Raw genomic sequence first — 17,659 nt, forward strand, 5'->3', positions numbered from 1 at the left:
AAGATTTGGTAGAAATAATTCTGTAAAATCCCATGTTTTATGCTTGACTGACATATGTACAATATAAATGAAGACCACACATTAGGTCAAGGGTAGGCAATCTTTCACCCTCCCCTTACACCACCTCCTGCCCCCCTCCTCACCCCCCCATTCGCTCTCTTTCTTTAAATAGGAACAAAGCCGAAGTGATGTAGAAATTGTTCGTTCCGTTTCACTTACTCATTTGATAGAAGTATATCTAAATGTTAGAATTTAACCTTCATTGCCTTGCATATTTCCACTTTATATTTCAATATTACACGCATGGTTAATAAAAGTTTTCAGCTTTTGTTGAACTACAAATCTCATAATTTGCTGCCTGAAGTTGGAAGAAAATGATGGGATTTGTATGTCCAACCCTAGACAAGATGATATTAGTGTACAGCAGGTAAACTCATAACTGCAAATGTTTGGAATTACTTGGTAAAATATTGATCTCAAACTTCTAGCCTATATGGTAGTCTAACATAGCGGATACATTATCTATCCAGGTCACAAACATGGCACTAAAACCAGTTAAGGATTAGCTTTAGGCTCTAGGAATCTTGGAGCACACAGAGTGCATAATCTGTTTATTGGGAAAATCGTCCCTGCTCAGTGAACAGTTTACCTCGAGGGTACTGGTTTTAGTTCTCATTTCGGTCTACCAAGCAGACTGTTTAATTCAGTAGAGGCAGGACAAAGCAGGTCACAGTGAATTTCCACACACACCAATTTCTTACAGTTAGCCGAACAGTCATTACAGTATATTATATGGCTTGAGTTAGCCGCAGCTGAAGAACATGCATTTGTAAAGCAAAGTGCAGAACGAAAGGACTTTCAAGCCAAGATTGGAATACGACGATTGCAAGACATGCATATATCCATATCCAAAACATATAAATTGGTATTAAATGTGTGTTTAGGGAAGGAAGGAGAATATACATAATGAATATCTGCACTCACTCTCATAGAGGTCTCTCCTCCATGCGGTTTTTGAAGCCGGAAGACCTGAGCCACCATGTGCTCTGTGGAAGGATGTAGCAGGATCCTGCGGGAAGCCAGTCCCACCATGACGTACCGGCCCATGGGGGACAAACTGACCGAGATGGCGTTGGGACCTAAAAGAGGATAAATATTAAAAATACATTATATATATATATAATACATACATACACATAAATCTATCTATCTATCATATATATATATATATATATATATATATATATATATATATATATATATATATATACATACATATACATATACATACACACATACATATACATATACACATACATATATATATATAGGTTTCTGCATATCTGCATCAAGCATATATTAAAAAAAAAACACACACAACAAAAACCTCAAACCCTTAAAAAGCTCTTACCAAAACGCTTCGTGAAGAGGATCTCGCCCAAGTTATGTGGTGCCAGTGAATACACAGCGAGGATGCCCTCATCAGGGAAGCCACGCTGGCTGCTGGGTATGAAGGCTGCCAGTAGCTGACCATCAGCTGAGATGTCACAACTGGCATCATTGTAGATCTTACAGTTCTGAACAAGCACATTGGCAGAGGCTGCATAAACAAAAGTGAACTTAATGTCAAAAGAGGGGAAAATAAATGACTAGAGGAAGTACGTTTTGTACTGAAGTAATTGGTACCACAAAGCCTCGATGGCTAGTCCTGTCGAATAATATCCATGTTTAATAGCCATTACTCACCATTGCTGATTTCTGGAAGGTCGTACTTGGTGAAGTCCCACCACTGCAACCTGTATGTGGTATTGGCAATGTTACTGGCCACTGCAGACTGACCATCTCCGATCACAGCACCTTAAAGCAGATGGAAAAAAGTTGTAACCCCACAAATCAAACATAATCAGAAGAAAAATATACCCAAAACCACAAGCAAAACAAGTAAACATCGCTTCTTATCAACAGCACTAGGCTATGTGCAGCTAGTGTATTATGAATCCTATTATCGAATAGCAAATAATTAACTTTTCAGATATAAAAGCATTGAAGGTTCTGAAATCAGACAATGTTCTGAGCACCCTCAACAACACCCGCAAAAAGGCCAACACATTCCTCAACAATCCTGTAATCTTCATCAGCCATTATGAGCAGGATCTACAATTAGACATTCTACTAATGAACTCTGATAAGTTTGAACTCTTCCAAAATCATCTGGGAGTTTCCTTTCATTCCATTATTTTTACTACAAGCTATTAATGCCAAAGCTTCATATAAATACATACTATATAAATCTGAGTCTGCCGTTCATGCCCTGAAAACTCTGAAAAGGAGCGGATGGAGGAGATGCCGGGTCAGTGGAACATGTCCCAAGCTCTTGATGGCGCAGCCTGCGGGTTGCACACTCGACAAGCTATATAATGGGAAGGGAGGGGGATTTTTCAGCAGACAAAATAATCTAATGGAGGTCCCATTAAGGCTGCCTTCACACTACATAAATGCAAACTGTCCCCATGAGGCTGATGGCTCATTAGGGAAACTCATTTGTCCTTTTTTTCGAGCTAAACAAAAGATGGACGTTCAATATTGAGATAGTTAATGGAAATGGTTTCTTAAGCTGCTGCCCTTTCATTTTGGAACTTAAACTAATTAACGTCATGCCTTTATTTGCTGAACTGAACTTTCATATAAGGGTCAGTTTCAGGCCACTGAGTCAATTAGTCTCTTTCTTACGGTCTGAAAACAGAAGTTATTCTGCAAAGTCAGATCCACGAAGCAGAGAATCTCATTCTGGAACAGAAAGATTAATCCTTTGTGCAAAGCAGTGAAAAAATAACAAAGGGTTAACAAGTGGGTCAAATTGGAAATGGCAGCAGATAATTCAGTGGCGAGTTGGACTGATCTTTCGGAATATAAACGACACGCTCTAGCTCCTAGTTTATCAATCTGCATTCCTGTATCTCGTGAAATACTTCAACACCCGATTTCGAAATAATTTCACGTTTAAAGTGTGCAAGTCATTAGTTAGCAGCCATGGATAAACCTCCGACATTTATCACGGAACATATCAGTCTGCCAATGACCAACACGGTTAGAGATGGCAAATACTGAAACGGCTTGGTAACATTTTCAAGAAAGAAGGGAAGAGAACGATTTACTGCTTGAAAAAAAAAATACATTCATAAAGTTTAATCAAATCAGTTTATTCTCTTATGATGAATGGTTAAGCAAATCCTCAAAATATCAGCATCAGGTTAACATGAAAGTGAGAAAAAAAAATTAAAATCTAAAGATTCATTTTGCTATAACTCAGTTAACAGTTCTTAGTCACCACATTTATAGGCAAGAGGTGACACCGAGGGTTACCATCTAAAAAAATAGCATGCTTGACCCTCTACCCCAGCTCCCAAAATAGTTCACTGGATTTATGAATCAAGATTGTAAGCCCGTTTGAGAAGGATCCTCTTCAACCTATTGTTCCTGTAAGCTTGCTTGTAATTATCCTAATTAAATCCCCCCCCCCCTTATAATATTGTAAAGCGCTATGGAATCTGTTGGCGCTATATAAATGGCAATAATAATATTGGAAAGAGGAAATTCTACAGTTCTAGGGTTACTGAAGAAGTCCTTCAAAGCAGTTTGCTCTACTCCTTCAACTGATCTATGGACAAGCAGTTGTGTCAAATCACAGGGCCTGAATTCTTCCAAATTTTTATTCTGGTGTAACTTTTAGCCATCGTCTCACAATCTTGCTGTGGTGGTTAACGGGGGATGATGGGAGATGTTGTACGACGTATTGGTGGACTGTTATTGCATGGCATAGATTAATGGTAGCTGTAGTTCTGCAATATCTGGCGTGAGTCAGATCAACACACCCTGCTGTTAACAGCAGGATTTGACTTGTTACAGCAAATGAAGTCCCTGTCCACTCAGAGGGACCAACTGTTTGATTCTGATTACTCCATAAAGCAATGGTTTTCTCCCTGAGATATAGCTTTGGTACGCAGGGACCTTGCTAGGATTCTTCAGTTTAAACATTATAACTCACTTTGTAATTAACTTGCTAATAATGAATGCCCTCCCAAGCCATCCCTAGGCTCAACCACATCAAAAATGGTCTGGTCAGCTGGAAGTAACAGCTACTGGTGTCAAGATGTCCCAGAAACCTCAAATAAACACTGGCAGAGGCTTCCAATTAACATTGTTCAAGGGGGAGTGAGAGAGAAGCTTATATAATAAAAACTAATATGATACAGTCTAATTTGGCTTCTGGATCTATCACAATATAACAATATTGGTGTGAATAAACATTGTACACAGTGGAATCACTGACGGGTGATATCTAATATATGACAGGTGTATTAACACCCACAATCTGTAGGTTTTCTTCTCTTGGAAAATAAACATGAAAGCAGAGCAGGAGTTTAGAATCACTAGGCATTCGAGATGTTATGAAAGGCAAGCTGTCACCTAAACAGGTGTTTAACACGTTCACAATGAAAGCTGGCCAAATCTTCTCATTATCATGACAGCCCTGAGACATCACTGGTCCTGAAGGTCTGGACACAGATTTAGAGTCTATAGAACAGGGATGCCAAAATAAAAGTATCTATTGTAATCCAGGGCATGGGTCACTTCCCAAAAGGACTACCACCCACTGGATGTTTGTATAGAACACTATATTAAAAAAAAATAAAAAAAAAATACAATCTTCATAAAGGCACTGGTACATACCATTTAAAAAGTGAAAAACAGATTTAAAAATCAATTTTATGTTCAATCTAAGTCTAAGGAACATACATAACTTCTGTACAGTAATGCCAATATATGGACTGGCAGGCAGAGGCGGTAAGACAAGACAGACAGACGATGTGCTCAGTGAGAGGGGTTGGACATTTTAGCAAACCTCTCTTGCTTTAACCCCTTAAGGACCAAACTTCTGGAATAAAATGGAATCATGACATGTCACACATGTCATGTGTCCTTAAGGGGTTAAACATTCCCTAGTAATTCTGATGGCAAAACGTTAGTGTGCCCTATATTTGTTTTTCCTAACACACGGTTTGGGTCCCAGTGTCCCGTTAGTACTTTGATTACTGGAGTTAAATTCCAATGTACGTCTGTAAAAGTTAATGTGTACACATGTGCTCTACGATTTGGAAGAAATAGGGGGAGATCTCATCCTTCGTTACCAATGCTTCCTGACCCAGTACTGACAACCAGTACGGAGCTGACATTTCGGAGCGCTTCAGTGGCTGACGGCTCATCTGCAGGGAAATTCATTTCCAAATTATCTTCCGAAAACAATTCTGCGGCTGACTTAATGCTCAATCGACTATTAAATGGCATGAAGGATCAGGAAAGCCAGCCCCCTGCGGCTCAGCAATAATAGGATTGAGTTAGTCGGCACAGCATGGCATGGAAATACATGAAGGAAAGCCCACTAAATAAAAATTAATGTCCTGCAGAGCATTACAACCAAGGCCAATATAGTCAGAATATTGTACCACTGACTGCACAGAAGACAAACACCTGCAGAGTTCAAGGAGTTTGTGCCACTATTAGGGTCTGGTGGGCAAAAGTTATCATCTTTTCCGGATACATATTCTGTAGACCAACCCCACTAAATTCAATTTATAAACATGGTTTAATGCTCCAAGACAAGCTTCCACCAAAAGGCCAAAACTGCAGTCAAACTGGTGATTATCCAATATGTTCAAGATTAGATACCAAATTTACATAAAGGTTAAGGTTCCATGCTGCAACTGGTACAAAAGGTTCCTTCTGAAAGTTTACAGAACAGAACATAAGGACATAATACAAGCAAAGGTAGATCAATCGTCTTTCAGTGTTAAAAGATCCTGCCTAGTTCGTAACTGGGGACCATGTCGAGAAACGGAACAAGGAACAAAAAAAAAAAAACCCCTCATGTGTAAAGCCCCTGACTACACTTTAGTCATGGGCCTTACACATGAAAAAAGACCTACAGACAGAATTTTGATCATAAGTACATGTTCATCAAAACAATTAGAGATGTGATATTGGGGCAAAACATGGAGCAGTTCAGCCATGATGAATTTGGTGCTGAGAAGCAGGTGACTGCTTCCTTTTACTTTTTCTAGCTGCAGTGGTATCTTGCTGGGCATGTTCTGGCCCTGTGTCTGATGCCAAGCTAAAATTTTCATGTTGCCCAGGCATAAACATCAGCTGGAGACCCAGTGTTTACCCAGGCATAGTCTGGGCTGACATCAAATTGCAATCCTAATTAAATGCTGGCTGTGAAAAGCGAGCTCCAATTCTGCTAAAAACCTTTCGTCTGAGCAACGCGGGGGACCCAGCAGCTTTATTTAGACTCCCGTCACGAGGGATTAAATCCCAGTAACTACAGCAACAAGAAAGAGGGGAGGATTTCGCAAAACTGAGCGCGCGCCTCGGACACTCTGCGAGGGGCACAGGACATGATCACGTTAAGCATTCGCGGATGGAACACAGCTCCCTTGGCTCCCACGTTGTCATGACAACCAAATCACTGGCTTGCTCTCCCTCGTTAGAGCAAGAGGTAATTGGGTTAATTATCCCCTCACGGAAAGGTTTCCTGACGCACCAGTGCAGGGGGTCACTGGAATTACCATGGAAGCAGCTGTTTCAATGATGCAAAGCTATGCACTTTTGAGAGCATAACCCACCTACCACAGAGGAACGCCCCAAGTCTTACATATCCTTAGGGGTGACGGCAGCTTCTCTTCTCCAACATATCACTAGACAGGGATATGCAAGAGGGTAGGAAAAGTGATAGAACCAATCCTTAACCCCTCGACTGCTAAAGAGAAAATTAAAGCTGTGAAAATCAAAAAACACACCTAAACGAATAGTTTGAAAAAGAAAATGTCAATGAAACATAATCTGTGAAACCTCTTCCCAGAGGAGATACATAGTTCACATGACTATATACCAATGGAGTGAGGTGTGATTTAAAAAAGTTATTTTGTAAACATGTTTCAGATATTCATGCTGTCTCGATGCGCTCAACTGAAAAGCGAAACTAACCATTAACAACCTCTGTGCCAGATTATGATCAGCGAAGTTCCCCTTATCCAGTGTGTTGCCATTCTTTTCATCACAGCAGTTTGCAAAAATCACTAGAGCTCTAAGCCCAAACCTCCCTGCACATCAAAGGGGAAGCAATATTTGAAAAAATTGCATGCAGGAAGTTTTAGAACCTACACCAGCACTCTTACTCTTATGAGAGTCTGCAAAGCCACCATACTCATATAAAACCGTGACTAACTTCAAACTACCTGGTTCCTCTACATTCATACAGAGCGCAATTTGCAAGCTGTTAAAATATAATTTCATGAGCTGGTTGAAAAGTTTGTTTAAGTTCTTTCCCTATGTTGTGAGCAGACTGAATTCCCCCCAGATTTCCACATTCACAATGACACAGTCTAGTGTTAGACTGTGAATATCAGTCTAGAACTTAAAGGTACAGGAGCCTTCATGTGGTTATGGCAGGTGGGCCTGATATAGATTAGTATTGTATCAGTTAATATCAGTTAGTATTGTGGGATATTGGGAAAAAGTAAGGAGCAAAAAGTAGTGCAGAATAAACAAGTGTCCAGAGCACAAACCGTGAATAATTTTACCTGCTAGAACTCGATTGACAGAAGAGTGAGTGGCAAGTCCCGGCTGACCTCGCTCATGGAAAATTCCAGCATACGGCAGGTATTCTGGCAACAGAAACCTCCTGCAATGGAAGAGGGAAAAAAACACAAAGAAACGTTAGAAAATGGAATAAGAACCAAGAACAGAGTAACTTTAATGTTTGAGATAAAAGAACATTTTAAATAGGATTTAAAAAGGAAACCTTTTGGGCCAAGTTTAAAAGTAAACTCGAGCCCTGAAAAAAGTGTTTGTCCAGCCCAATTGATTCCGTAAAATGAAGTTACTTAACAATTACTCACCTCTTTTCCTCCACTGCAGCCACTAGCTGCTCCTACGGTGATGTCAGCATCCAAGCCAACATCACCCGCGATCTCCTCCAATCCAATGCTTCTTACAGAAAATCAACTAGGCTTGTGCGCCCAAACAACACACACCCCCAATCAAATGCTGCTACAAGTAGCTTTTGATTCCAATACTGAGTTTTCATCGGGGTGTAGGAGGAAGCTTCTCTAATAGCGTTCAGGAAGACAGCCACTGGAGGTGGGTTTGATATGAAGTGGTCTGAAGGACCATAGTGTTCCCTTAACAGGTGGGGCAATTACAATGATGGTTAAATGTTTTATTGTCCTTCATCATCCAAAGATTAAAAGGAACACTAATAAAACTACCAACTACCTCTGCCTGAATTGCTAAGGTTGCCTAAAGTGCCCTGGAGCAAGAGCTCACAGCCAATCAATGTTATCTAGGCTGGATGAAATGGACATTGATTAGGTGGAAGTAACATTTCACAGTGCCCTTGGATTATACCAAACCATTCTTAAACAGTTTGATATTAAACCAGGGGGAAAGCTCTAGAGGACTCTAGGAAACATAACCACTATAGTAATCTTTTTAATTAGGCACCAAACAAACAATGACTTGTTGTGGTCTAAACATAGAAAAATATATACCAATTAAATATTTCAAATGTATTTTTCTTACCTAGCTTACAATGTTTATTAAATACATAACATGGGGTAGGGTAAAGTTCAAAAAGTGGAGCAATCACCATTGACGACAACATATGTTCCTGCTATTGCTACACTCTAAGAACATTGTTTCTGAATTGTGGATTATAATCTCCATTGATAGAAGGGACTGCATACAGGAGAGTTAGACAATTAGAAAGGTGCTTTACATATCTGATAATGGAGCCAAGGTGACAACATCCAATGACAATTTAGAGGATTCGCTCTTGGAGTATGAGAAAGGTAACCAATGGAGGGGGGGAGAGTCTACAAGCACCTACCCTGTATGTCTGGATGCTCCTCTCCATAACACCTGTTTTCACCCTACCCCTTGTGGGCATCAGCTGAGCTAGCTGCATAAGAGGGGTCTCTGGGACTCATGTCCAACATGTAGTATCCTAAGGGTTTCTGGGGCTGCCATTACTATCACTGCCTCTCATAGGAAGATAACAACTGCAGCTAATCAACAGTCCTATTTATACTAGGACTGCCTGGATTTGTCTGATTTTCTTTCCTTTTGTTTCACTTATAATAGAGAAGTATCTCTGGCATTTTACGTTTAGCCTGATTACAAATCTACAGATTTTATTTTTGTTTTAAATGCCTACACATGCCTGTTTGTAACACTACTCCTCAGGTCGAACCTGCCGTAATGCATGCCAGTTTAACGCCAGGAGACCAAAGCTTGTTTTGTCTCTAAACTGGATTAAAAAAAATAAAAAAATGGTGCACTACTATCACATGCCACACACTTGTTTTACTTTGTGATCTCTAAAGCTTGTTTATTCTGTTGGGGCATGGCAGGCTTGTTTGTAACTCTTTGCACTGTATAAATAAAGATAAAAAAAAAAAGAAAAAAAGAAAAAAAAAAGAAGAAAGGTAACCAATGCTCATTGTACTTTGTGGCGGAGGGTGAATTTTCTTACCTTGGAACAAAGCGACCTAGTGATGGAGCCGACATACGTGCGTTTCTTGGAGTCCGGTGCCTAGAACGGTCTCCATTATCCCTATGTACATAAAACAGGAAAAAGTCATCAACAGGACAGCACGACAAACTGCCTGACAACTGCTTGTGGGCATTGTGTCATAATATTTACATTCTGGGAATCTGCATCCCCAAAAAATACATTTCAAATACACATCCACATGGAATTTGACCACTCAGTTTTCCATCCACTCTTTTATAGAATGTTACTTGTTCCCATGCACCAATATATCTATTTGCTAAACTAGGCCAAAGTGGTCTAGAGAGGAAAAAAAGAAAAAAAACAGCACATTTGGGGTTTTTAGGCCTAAAATTTTACTTATTAATGTGTGTGCGTATGGGTGTGTGTGTGTGTATGTGTATATTATACATACACATATTTCTTCTTCAATAAAAATGGAAAGCAGGCTATGCATAAAATGGTAGCTATATCCCAAGTTCAAATGCTAGCTATGCAAAAGCAAAACAAAAAACAAAAAAAACAAAAAAATTCTATAATGGGCTGTAAAATTTGAGCAAACACTGTTGTCCGTCTTACTTTGCTCTCCCACGTTTGACCTGATTTTCTCAGCTGTAAGAGAGCGAAGATGTTCGGTCGAGAGGCAGTTAAGTAGTTATAGCGGTAATGAAAAATTAGAAAGCTATTTTTGTTCACAAAGAGTCTGCAGGTGCATAGACACAAAGATGTTGCTCCTTGCCATATTGTAAAGTGCATGGAGCTGCCGGCAGCCGCTGAGCAAGGAAAAAGGACGTTTCCCAAACTGTGTCAGCACCCCACTGTCTACATATCAAAGCTCGTCTCAGCAAATGCTTCATGTAAACCTTCTGACAGCAGCGCATCTTCCACATTCAACCTCGCTGTATGCAGAAATTCGCATCCATCCTCCCATTGCAACAAACAGATCTAATAAACCTTGCAATGTCCCAAAATGAAGAATGGCAGAAGATGGGAAAAAAACAAAACAAAAAACACAAAACAGTACAGTGGAGGATATATACAGTCTTTCTACAGACAATTTTTCATTTTAATAATCTGAGCTTAGATATGTTGCTTAGCAACACTTCTGCAGCTTGGGGGTGTATTTGTCAACTGGACATGCAGGCTCACCGCAAAATGATTGACCGTCCAAACCATCTAAAGCAGGCTTGACTAGTAGGCTAGGGGTAACATTTTGTCAACATGCTTGTACAATGTTTAAAATTTTTAGCAATAGGTAATTTTTTTTTTCTTTCTCAGAACAAAAGATGTCGTGGTAGCATAAAAGCATGAGATTGTATCTGTATTTTGCTACAGTTATGTTCTGGTCATAATCCTATACTATTGGGGAGAGTCCCAAGGACTGCCAAACTAACCTGGGTCCAAGACTATGCCCATTATGGAACACAAACCTGCAGTAAGTTGTACGTTAAGTTAGAGGTTTCCTAGAACTTTATAGAGTATAATACACACCTGTGCTGCGGCCAAAAATATTCATCACAAGAGGATGAAAACAAAAAATAATCTTCTTTTTAATCTATTACTTTGTCAGCTTAAGGTGGAAATTGGTAGGCTATGGTTCTCAGCCAAACCGTTCCAAATGTGTCAAAATGATTATGATAAAGTTAATTGGTACTTTAACTCCCCGAGAAATTAAAACTGCAATCTTGGGTGAATCTGTATTTCTGTTGGCAACCATTGTGTGTGGTTTTTTTTTTTTTCTCTCATCTCGTTGTCCAATGTACAGTTTTTTTTTTTTGTAGAATTATTGGATTATATCCTTTTGGTTTTCTATTATGTATTTATGGTATGCAATTTTTTTTTTTTTTTTTTAAAGAGTAAACTTCAAAAAGGTGAGAAACATACTGAAGAAGGTGCTTCGGTATACATTTATCCCCACAAAAAAGAATACTATCTGCTTTTTTTTTTTAATAAAAAAAACACAAGGAGAAGTCAAGACTATTTTTCCATATATAGCAGTCATGTTGACAAAATTACAACTGGTAGAGCTTAGTTGCAAATCCAATTTACCCACGATCCATTTCTCCCCCCAAAAAGAATGCTATACTTCAGCATCTTACCCATTTCTCATAGATATTCTTAATAAAACAGTTCAGTTAGATCTGTTGGCAAAACCCAGGTACACAGAGATTCCCCTTTCCTCTTTTGGTGCATATATACACCATTGGCAATTAACATTTACATTAGTGTGAGAATATTGACAGCAGAATCCAGTAGTTATAGCATTTAATCCAAATACTGTGCCTGTGGAATCAATCTATACTTTAAATGTTATACGGTATGAGCGTGTAGTCTCTGTCCCTGTGGAGGGCGTTCTAAAGCCCCCACCACAACTTGCACATCTGTGCGTGCACCTGCTACAGCCGCCATATCTGTAGATGATATTTCTAAGTCTATGGCATAGAAATATCTAGAATTATGAGCTAAGATAACATTTTAGCTATAAAACTGCTAGCAAATCTGCCAGCACAAATTAAAAAAAAAAAAAAAAAAAAAGAGTCGGTCGCCAAAAATAAACGTCATCTAATCTGCTTCTATTTATTTTGCTTGCCGTTCTTTTCCTGTGAGTCCGTGTTTTCATAAAATACACAAGGAGAAGTCGAGACTATATTTCCTTATATATAGTAGTCATGTTGACAAAATTACAATGGGCAGAGCTTAGTTGCTAATCCAATTTACCCACGACCCATCAGTAAAATAATGACATTAATCAGATCAAGATACACCGTTATATATATACACACACAGAAAAACTATTAAATAAAGTGTGATCACAAGCAAACAAAAAGTTTTCCTGAACACAAACATGTGATCACGCTGCCCCCCTAACTGCCATCGCTAGTGTTCTCACCGGGTGCAAGAAGAAGCAAATTGCAGATAGATTGGAATATTCCATCACTTTGATTTCTGCAAAAGAAGCTAGAATATGTTTTTGACCAAGCAATGCTCTGCGAATGTCATGATGCCAGGCTTACATTACTGCGCAATAAATCTTGGTTCTATTTACGACATGTAAGAAAAGGCCATTTATTTTCATAGAACATGCAGAGAACTGGCACAGTGTACAAAGAGAACTGCTTCAGGATAAGAGGAATTTGATTATTTCATCTGTCCCTATTATATCAGGAATACAGATTACAGGCAAAGAGAAGCATGCTGAGCCGAATACATAAATAAAAAGAGCAAGGGAAATCACGTTCATCAAGACGGAGTCTCAATGGCCCCACACAATACACTTTAGGATGACATTTATAATATACTGCAACCTATTTACATTCGAGGAATAATTACCTGCCTCTAGATCCACAGATTTTAATAGCTTTGAGTAAAAGGTAGAGGGGTGGGGAGGGCCGAATACTACAGACCCGGGTTCTGATTGGCTGACAGGAAGTGTATAGCTGCACCGAGACACAGAAATAGAGCTTACTCTGACGGAGGACTGAACGACGATGCACAGACAGAGAGCCACGGTGGAACAGCCTGTGCTATGAATAGGTCTTGGTGTAATATTGGGTTTACTGGTGTACTTTTAAAGGAGAACCATCATGTCCTAGGATTTTTAATATTACGTTTACTTATCCCCTATATTTAACAGCCGTTTGTGATGTTTGAAATATACAATAAAATGTAGAAATCCACACCAATGTATTTACCTCAAGGACATCACACACAAAAAAGTTAACAAAAGGTATAAGTGAATTTCAATGTTTTATCTAATAGTGTAAGACAAATTGAAAGGAGAGCTGATACTGCTACAGCTGTTAATCTGCCCTAAAAGGCCATGATTATGGGGTGGAAAAAATACAAAAAACCTTTAATGCCAGCCTTGTCTGGATTTTAATAAATTACATTAAAAACTAAAATACAGACATTGTACATTATAGATAAATTGTACAATAAACAGATTTTGTTTGCAGGCATAACAGTAGTTCCACTAATGATAAGGACAGGTCATTAGAGCGTCAGAAAGCCAATTTTGAATTATTTAACATTTATGGAAAACGAAAAGCTGTAAAGACGGCAAACTAGCATGCCTTTAACCCCTTAAGGACACATGACATGTGTGACATGTCATGATTCCCTTTTATTCCAGAAGTTTGGTTCTTTAAGGGGTTAAATGATGTGGTGGCATCCCATGACCCCTAGCATGCACCTACACCTAGGGATAACAGCAGTTGAGATAGATATGCTGTGTATACAGCAATTTCTTTTCCGCAAAGATATACTTAGTGTGAAAGAAGCAATTTTCACACATGTATCTTTTAAGGTATACATTTGAGACAATTTCACCATTACAGTGTAAGGATTGGATCTATGCCTACCTGACTGTAACCACGTCACACGGACAACTTACGGATGACAGATTCAATTTAAACGTTAATATCTAACAGTTACAAGCATACAAGGCGTTTAATTGTTTTGTCCACACCTAGTGCATTTACTACTTATTTTTGCAAGTAATAATTGCTTTAATTATATTCTATTTAGATGTTTATTCAGGGATGATGTGTAATAAAAGATGCCTACTTCCTGTCTGAACTTGTGTGACCTTACTTTGGCAGAGAGTTCCGTCTACCGACAGTTCTCCCCTCAAAGTGACTCGTCAGAAATTCTACATAAATTTCAAATTTTCTGTAAAAATAGCCCAAACTGAAAATGTTAGGGCTAAAAGTTTATGTAACTTTAAAATATATTTCGAACTCCAGACAAGTCTCAATTCAGTAAATAATTATGTGAGTTGCGTGGGATCCATGCAAAATGTAAGCCAAGCCATAAAGAAGATTTTTCAGAATTACGCAATTTTGCCAAAGTTTTGCAGACTGTAGTCCGTACATCACAATTCAATTTTTAGTGAAAATGACCCCGTTTTTACAGTGTAAATGCAAGCAGTCTATAAACTACATATAACCAAGGGAATTGCAAATATAGATATTGATCCAAAGACAAAAGGAATTGAAATGACTGGTTTCTTTTTATATAACAAAGAATTTGGATAAATTACTGTCCATCACAGTACTTCTACGGAAAATGATGTGGGAATATGGATTTTAAAAATGGGGCAAGAGTGACAACCTTTAAAACCCTTTTACTCAATTAATAACCTGGGTACATGGTGAGGTAGCTGGTTTGGCAGCAGATTGCGGGACCTCGGAAAAAAAGTGCAGCAATAGGTGGGAGGCTAGAGTGTTATAGATGAGCAAAATCCCCCAGACACCCTGCTTAAAGGGCATCCATTTCCATTTGAAAACAAACAACCATTAGTTTTATTCTGATCTTCATGTCTGGTGCTACAACCTTTTTCGCCCAAGTCCCCAGCAAAAGGACATAAGTCGTCACAGGGTAGCTACACATACCATGATCCATAGAATGAAACAGAAGTTGAATTTTTCTCAATGAACAGAATTTGGGGATTGGTGTTCACTTCACTGAAATCTTAGACACTACTTAGGCAATGTAGTCCTTCTTGACCCACTTACCTGGAAAGCAAAGGTGTTACAGATAAAACAAAACTTACTCAAACTCTTCAAATTCAAGGTCCCCAGTTTCCACAGCTCCCTGGCCTTCAGTAGATGACGGGGCAGATGCAGAGGAACGCAGACGGTTCTGCTGGTATCGCATGGAACGCTGCCTGATACTGTCCCTCCGAGACAGGTACTGGATCATTCTTTGTGCGTAGTAAGCGGCTGGAGACAATCTGGGAAATAACAATAGTCTGAAATGAAGTCACACAGACTAAACAATAAGCAAAGGTGGCCGCTTCCGGGGAGAGAGATTAGTGAAACAAGCACCATTTTTTTACGTTCCTAGACACTTACAATGTTCTTTTTTTTCTTAACGACTGTGTTACTTGCATTTGAAAATGTGAAGCTGTCATCTACAAACACACACACACAGTTCCAAAATAGAACAATAAGACTGACGAGAGAAGTAACCATGGGAATTAAAGTAGGCTGTCCTTTTTCCTTTGTTTTCCATATATGTTTAAGTAAAGATTTTCCCTGCCAAACTTAACTGGCCTTTCCAAGGAGATACATTTAGGATGTAAATAATTTAATCTGCTAGCAAAACTGCCAGCAAATATGTAGACAACACAGTGCACCAGGCTGGATCCTAAAATTCATTAAAAATAGCCACACACTGCATTACCAACTGAATCACGTAAGTAGCGGCTTACACAGATTCAGCCTATGCTAGCAGCGCATACAGAAAAGTCATCAAAGCAAAACAAAAATGCTTATTGTCCATGTTTTGTTAAATTAGAACCTGTTGTTAAGAGGAATATTGTACTCACCTGCTGGACTAAGGTTGGGCAAATTTTTTGTAGAACAGGGTGTAGAAAGCTATCCACAAAGTAAATTGTTCTAATCACTCTAATAATGCATACTGTTAAGATCTAGAAATTGTTATGATGATCTGAGAACTCAGTGAGCCTATGCCTTAGCATGGCTTGACAGAGACCTTAATTGGTCGAAACGCTGCCAAATCCACGTTTGATGGTAGAATAAAACATCACTTCCAAATGAATGTTGGCATTGTTACTCTCGCCTATACAGAGTAACCAGGAGGGGGTATTCTGGAGTAAAACAGAAAACAGGGAGATGATCCCACTTACCTGGCTGGGTCAGGGTAAATCGGATGTTCCCGAGATCCAGTGCCATCGTAACGGGACAGTGAGATCAGTGAGGACTCGAGAAGCCTCCTGGAAGAGAGCAAACATGGATCAACAGTCATTTTCATGGAGAAGAAAATATATTACATTAAACAATTACACCATTTCCTGGCAATGTAATGTATATAATCTGTTATCTTTGGCCCATGTGGAGATGTAGCTATCAGATAATCAGTTTTGGCAGATAATCGATCTTGTGGCTGATCAGCCTTTGGAGACTAATTATCCACATAGAGAAAAAAAAAAAGAAGAAAGCTACAGGCTTCTACAGCTTTTAATAATAGATCTGCCAAACAGCAAGAATTTTTGACAGTCATAGTTGGACAAACATTTGTTTATTTACTGAACTGCGAATGCAGAAGATAATGAATTTGAGAATGTTGGTTTCCAAACTAGCTGTTTTTATGCCATTACGTATCAAAATGCAGCTATTTTTATGCTCATAGCCAGCCTAAAATTTGCATTTCCCTGTGAAATCCACCCAAAATTTCTGATTTTGTGAATAAACCCTAGAATGCTTACAGATACAGAATTCAACCTTAGTTGCCAATTAATAAACGATTACAAAATAAGCTTAACTACCCTTGCACATATGTTGTAATTAGCGTATTTTAAACAACAACAAAAACACACAAAAAAATGGACACTTAAAAAAATGTTTTGTTTTTTTCCTTTAATTATTAAAACCAACAGAATCCCATCGGAAGATACTGTACTTTCTTATAGAAGACAATATTTCTTTCCCCTGTGAAAATATATATATATTTCTTTTTTGATGAAAAGATATGTACTTGATGGAATGTTTAAAGTGAATTCACACAGTGGGTGAGCAGCAGACATAAGATTTAAATTAATGCAAGAACACCGTACATTCTTTCAGATCAAAAAGATCTGAAGAAGCCAAGAAGCTGCACAGGAACTAAAATATGTCACAAGGCAGAGGTACTCTGGTGACCCTGGCAAGCCAACTTGTTTTAACTCTCACAACAAGCAGAGACCAAGCTAAAAGGAAAGCGGATGTTGATCCATTTTCATTTAGTATGCACTATAGAGATAATGCATTAAAACTAATAAAAAAAAAAAAAGTGAGCATAATCCTCCCTCCCTCTTTTTTTTTTTTTTTTTAATTATGAAAGTAGATTGAATTTTTGTGAAATAACTGGCGGTTTTGCAGTTTGCTCAGGCTAATGTTCATTTAACATCTCCTGAAAAAGTTCTGTCGATCCCATAAGCAGTGCTTAATGGTCACCACGATTGTTTCAAGGGAGTTGTAGTTCAGTTGTCCACTTTCTAACCTAGTTAGTGGCAGCCTATATAGTGGTCTAATTAAACCAAAGGGT

General features: G+C 38.7%; 1 protein-coding gene across 2 annotated transcripts in view; it reads right to left on the reverse strand.

The window, feature by feature from the left end:
* Positions 1 to 17,659, reverse strand: part of AMBRA1 (autophagy and beclin 1 regulator 1) — a 63,663-nt gene that overhangs the window by 17,686 nt on the left and 28,318 nt on the right. For both annotated transcript variants that reach the window (XM_063438083.1, XM_063438084.1), the window contains exons 8-14: positions 16,263 to 16,349; positions 15,165 to 15,344; positions 9,593 to 9,673; positions 7,641 to 7,741; positions 1,747 to 1,857; positions 1,412 to 1,600; positions 985 to 1,139 (exon numbers count right to left, since the gene is read on the reverse strand). In XM_063438083.1, the coding sequence (XP_063294153.1) occupies positions 985 to 1,139; positions 1,412 to 1,600; positions 1,747 to 1,857; positions 7,641 to 7,741; positions 9,593 to 9,673; positions 15,165 to 15,344; positions 16,263 to 16,349 (904 nt within the window). The remainder of the gene's footprint in view (positions 1 to 984; positions 1,140 to 1,411; positions 1,601 to 1,746; positions 1,858 to 7,640; positions 7,742 to 9,592; positions 9,674 to 15,164; positions 15,345 to 16,262; positions 16,350 to 17,659) is intronic.

Source organism: Pelobates fuscus, chromosome 12, assembly GCF_036172605.1.
Source record: "Pelobates fuscus isolate aPelFus1 chromosome 12, aPelFus1.pri, whole genome shotgun sequence".
Taxonomy (NCBI): Eukaryota; Metazoa; Chordata; class Amphibia; order Anura; family Pelobatidae; genus Pelobates; species Pelobates fuscus.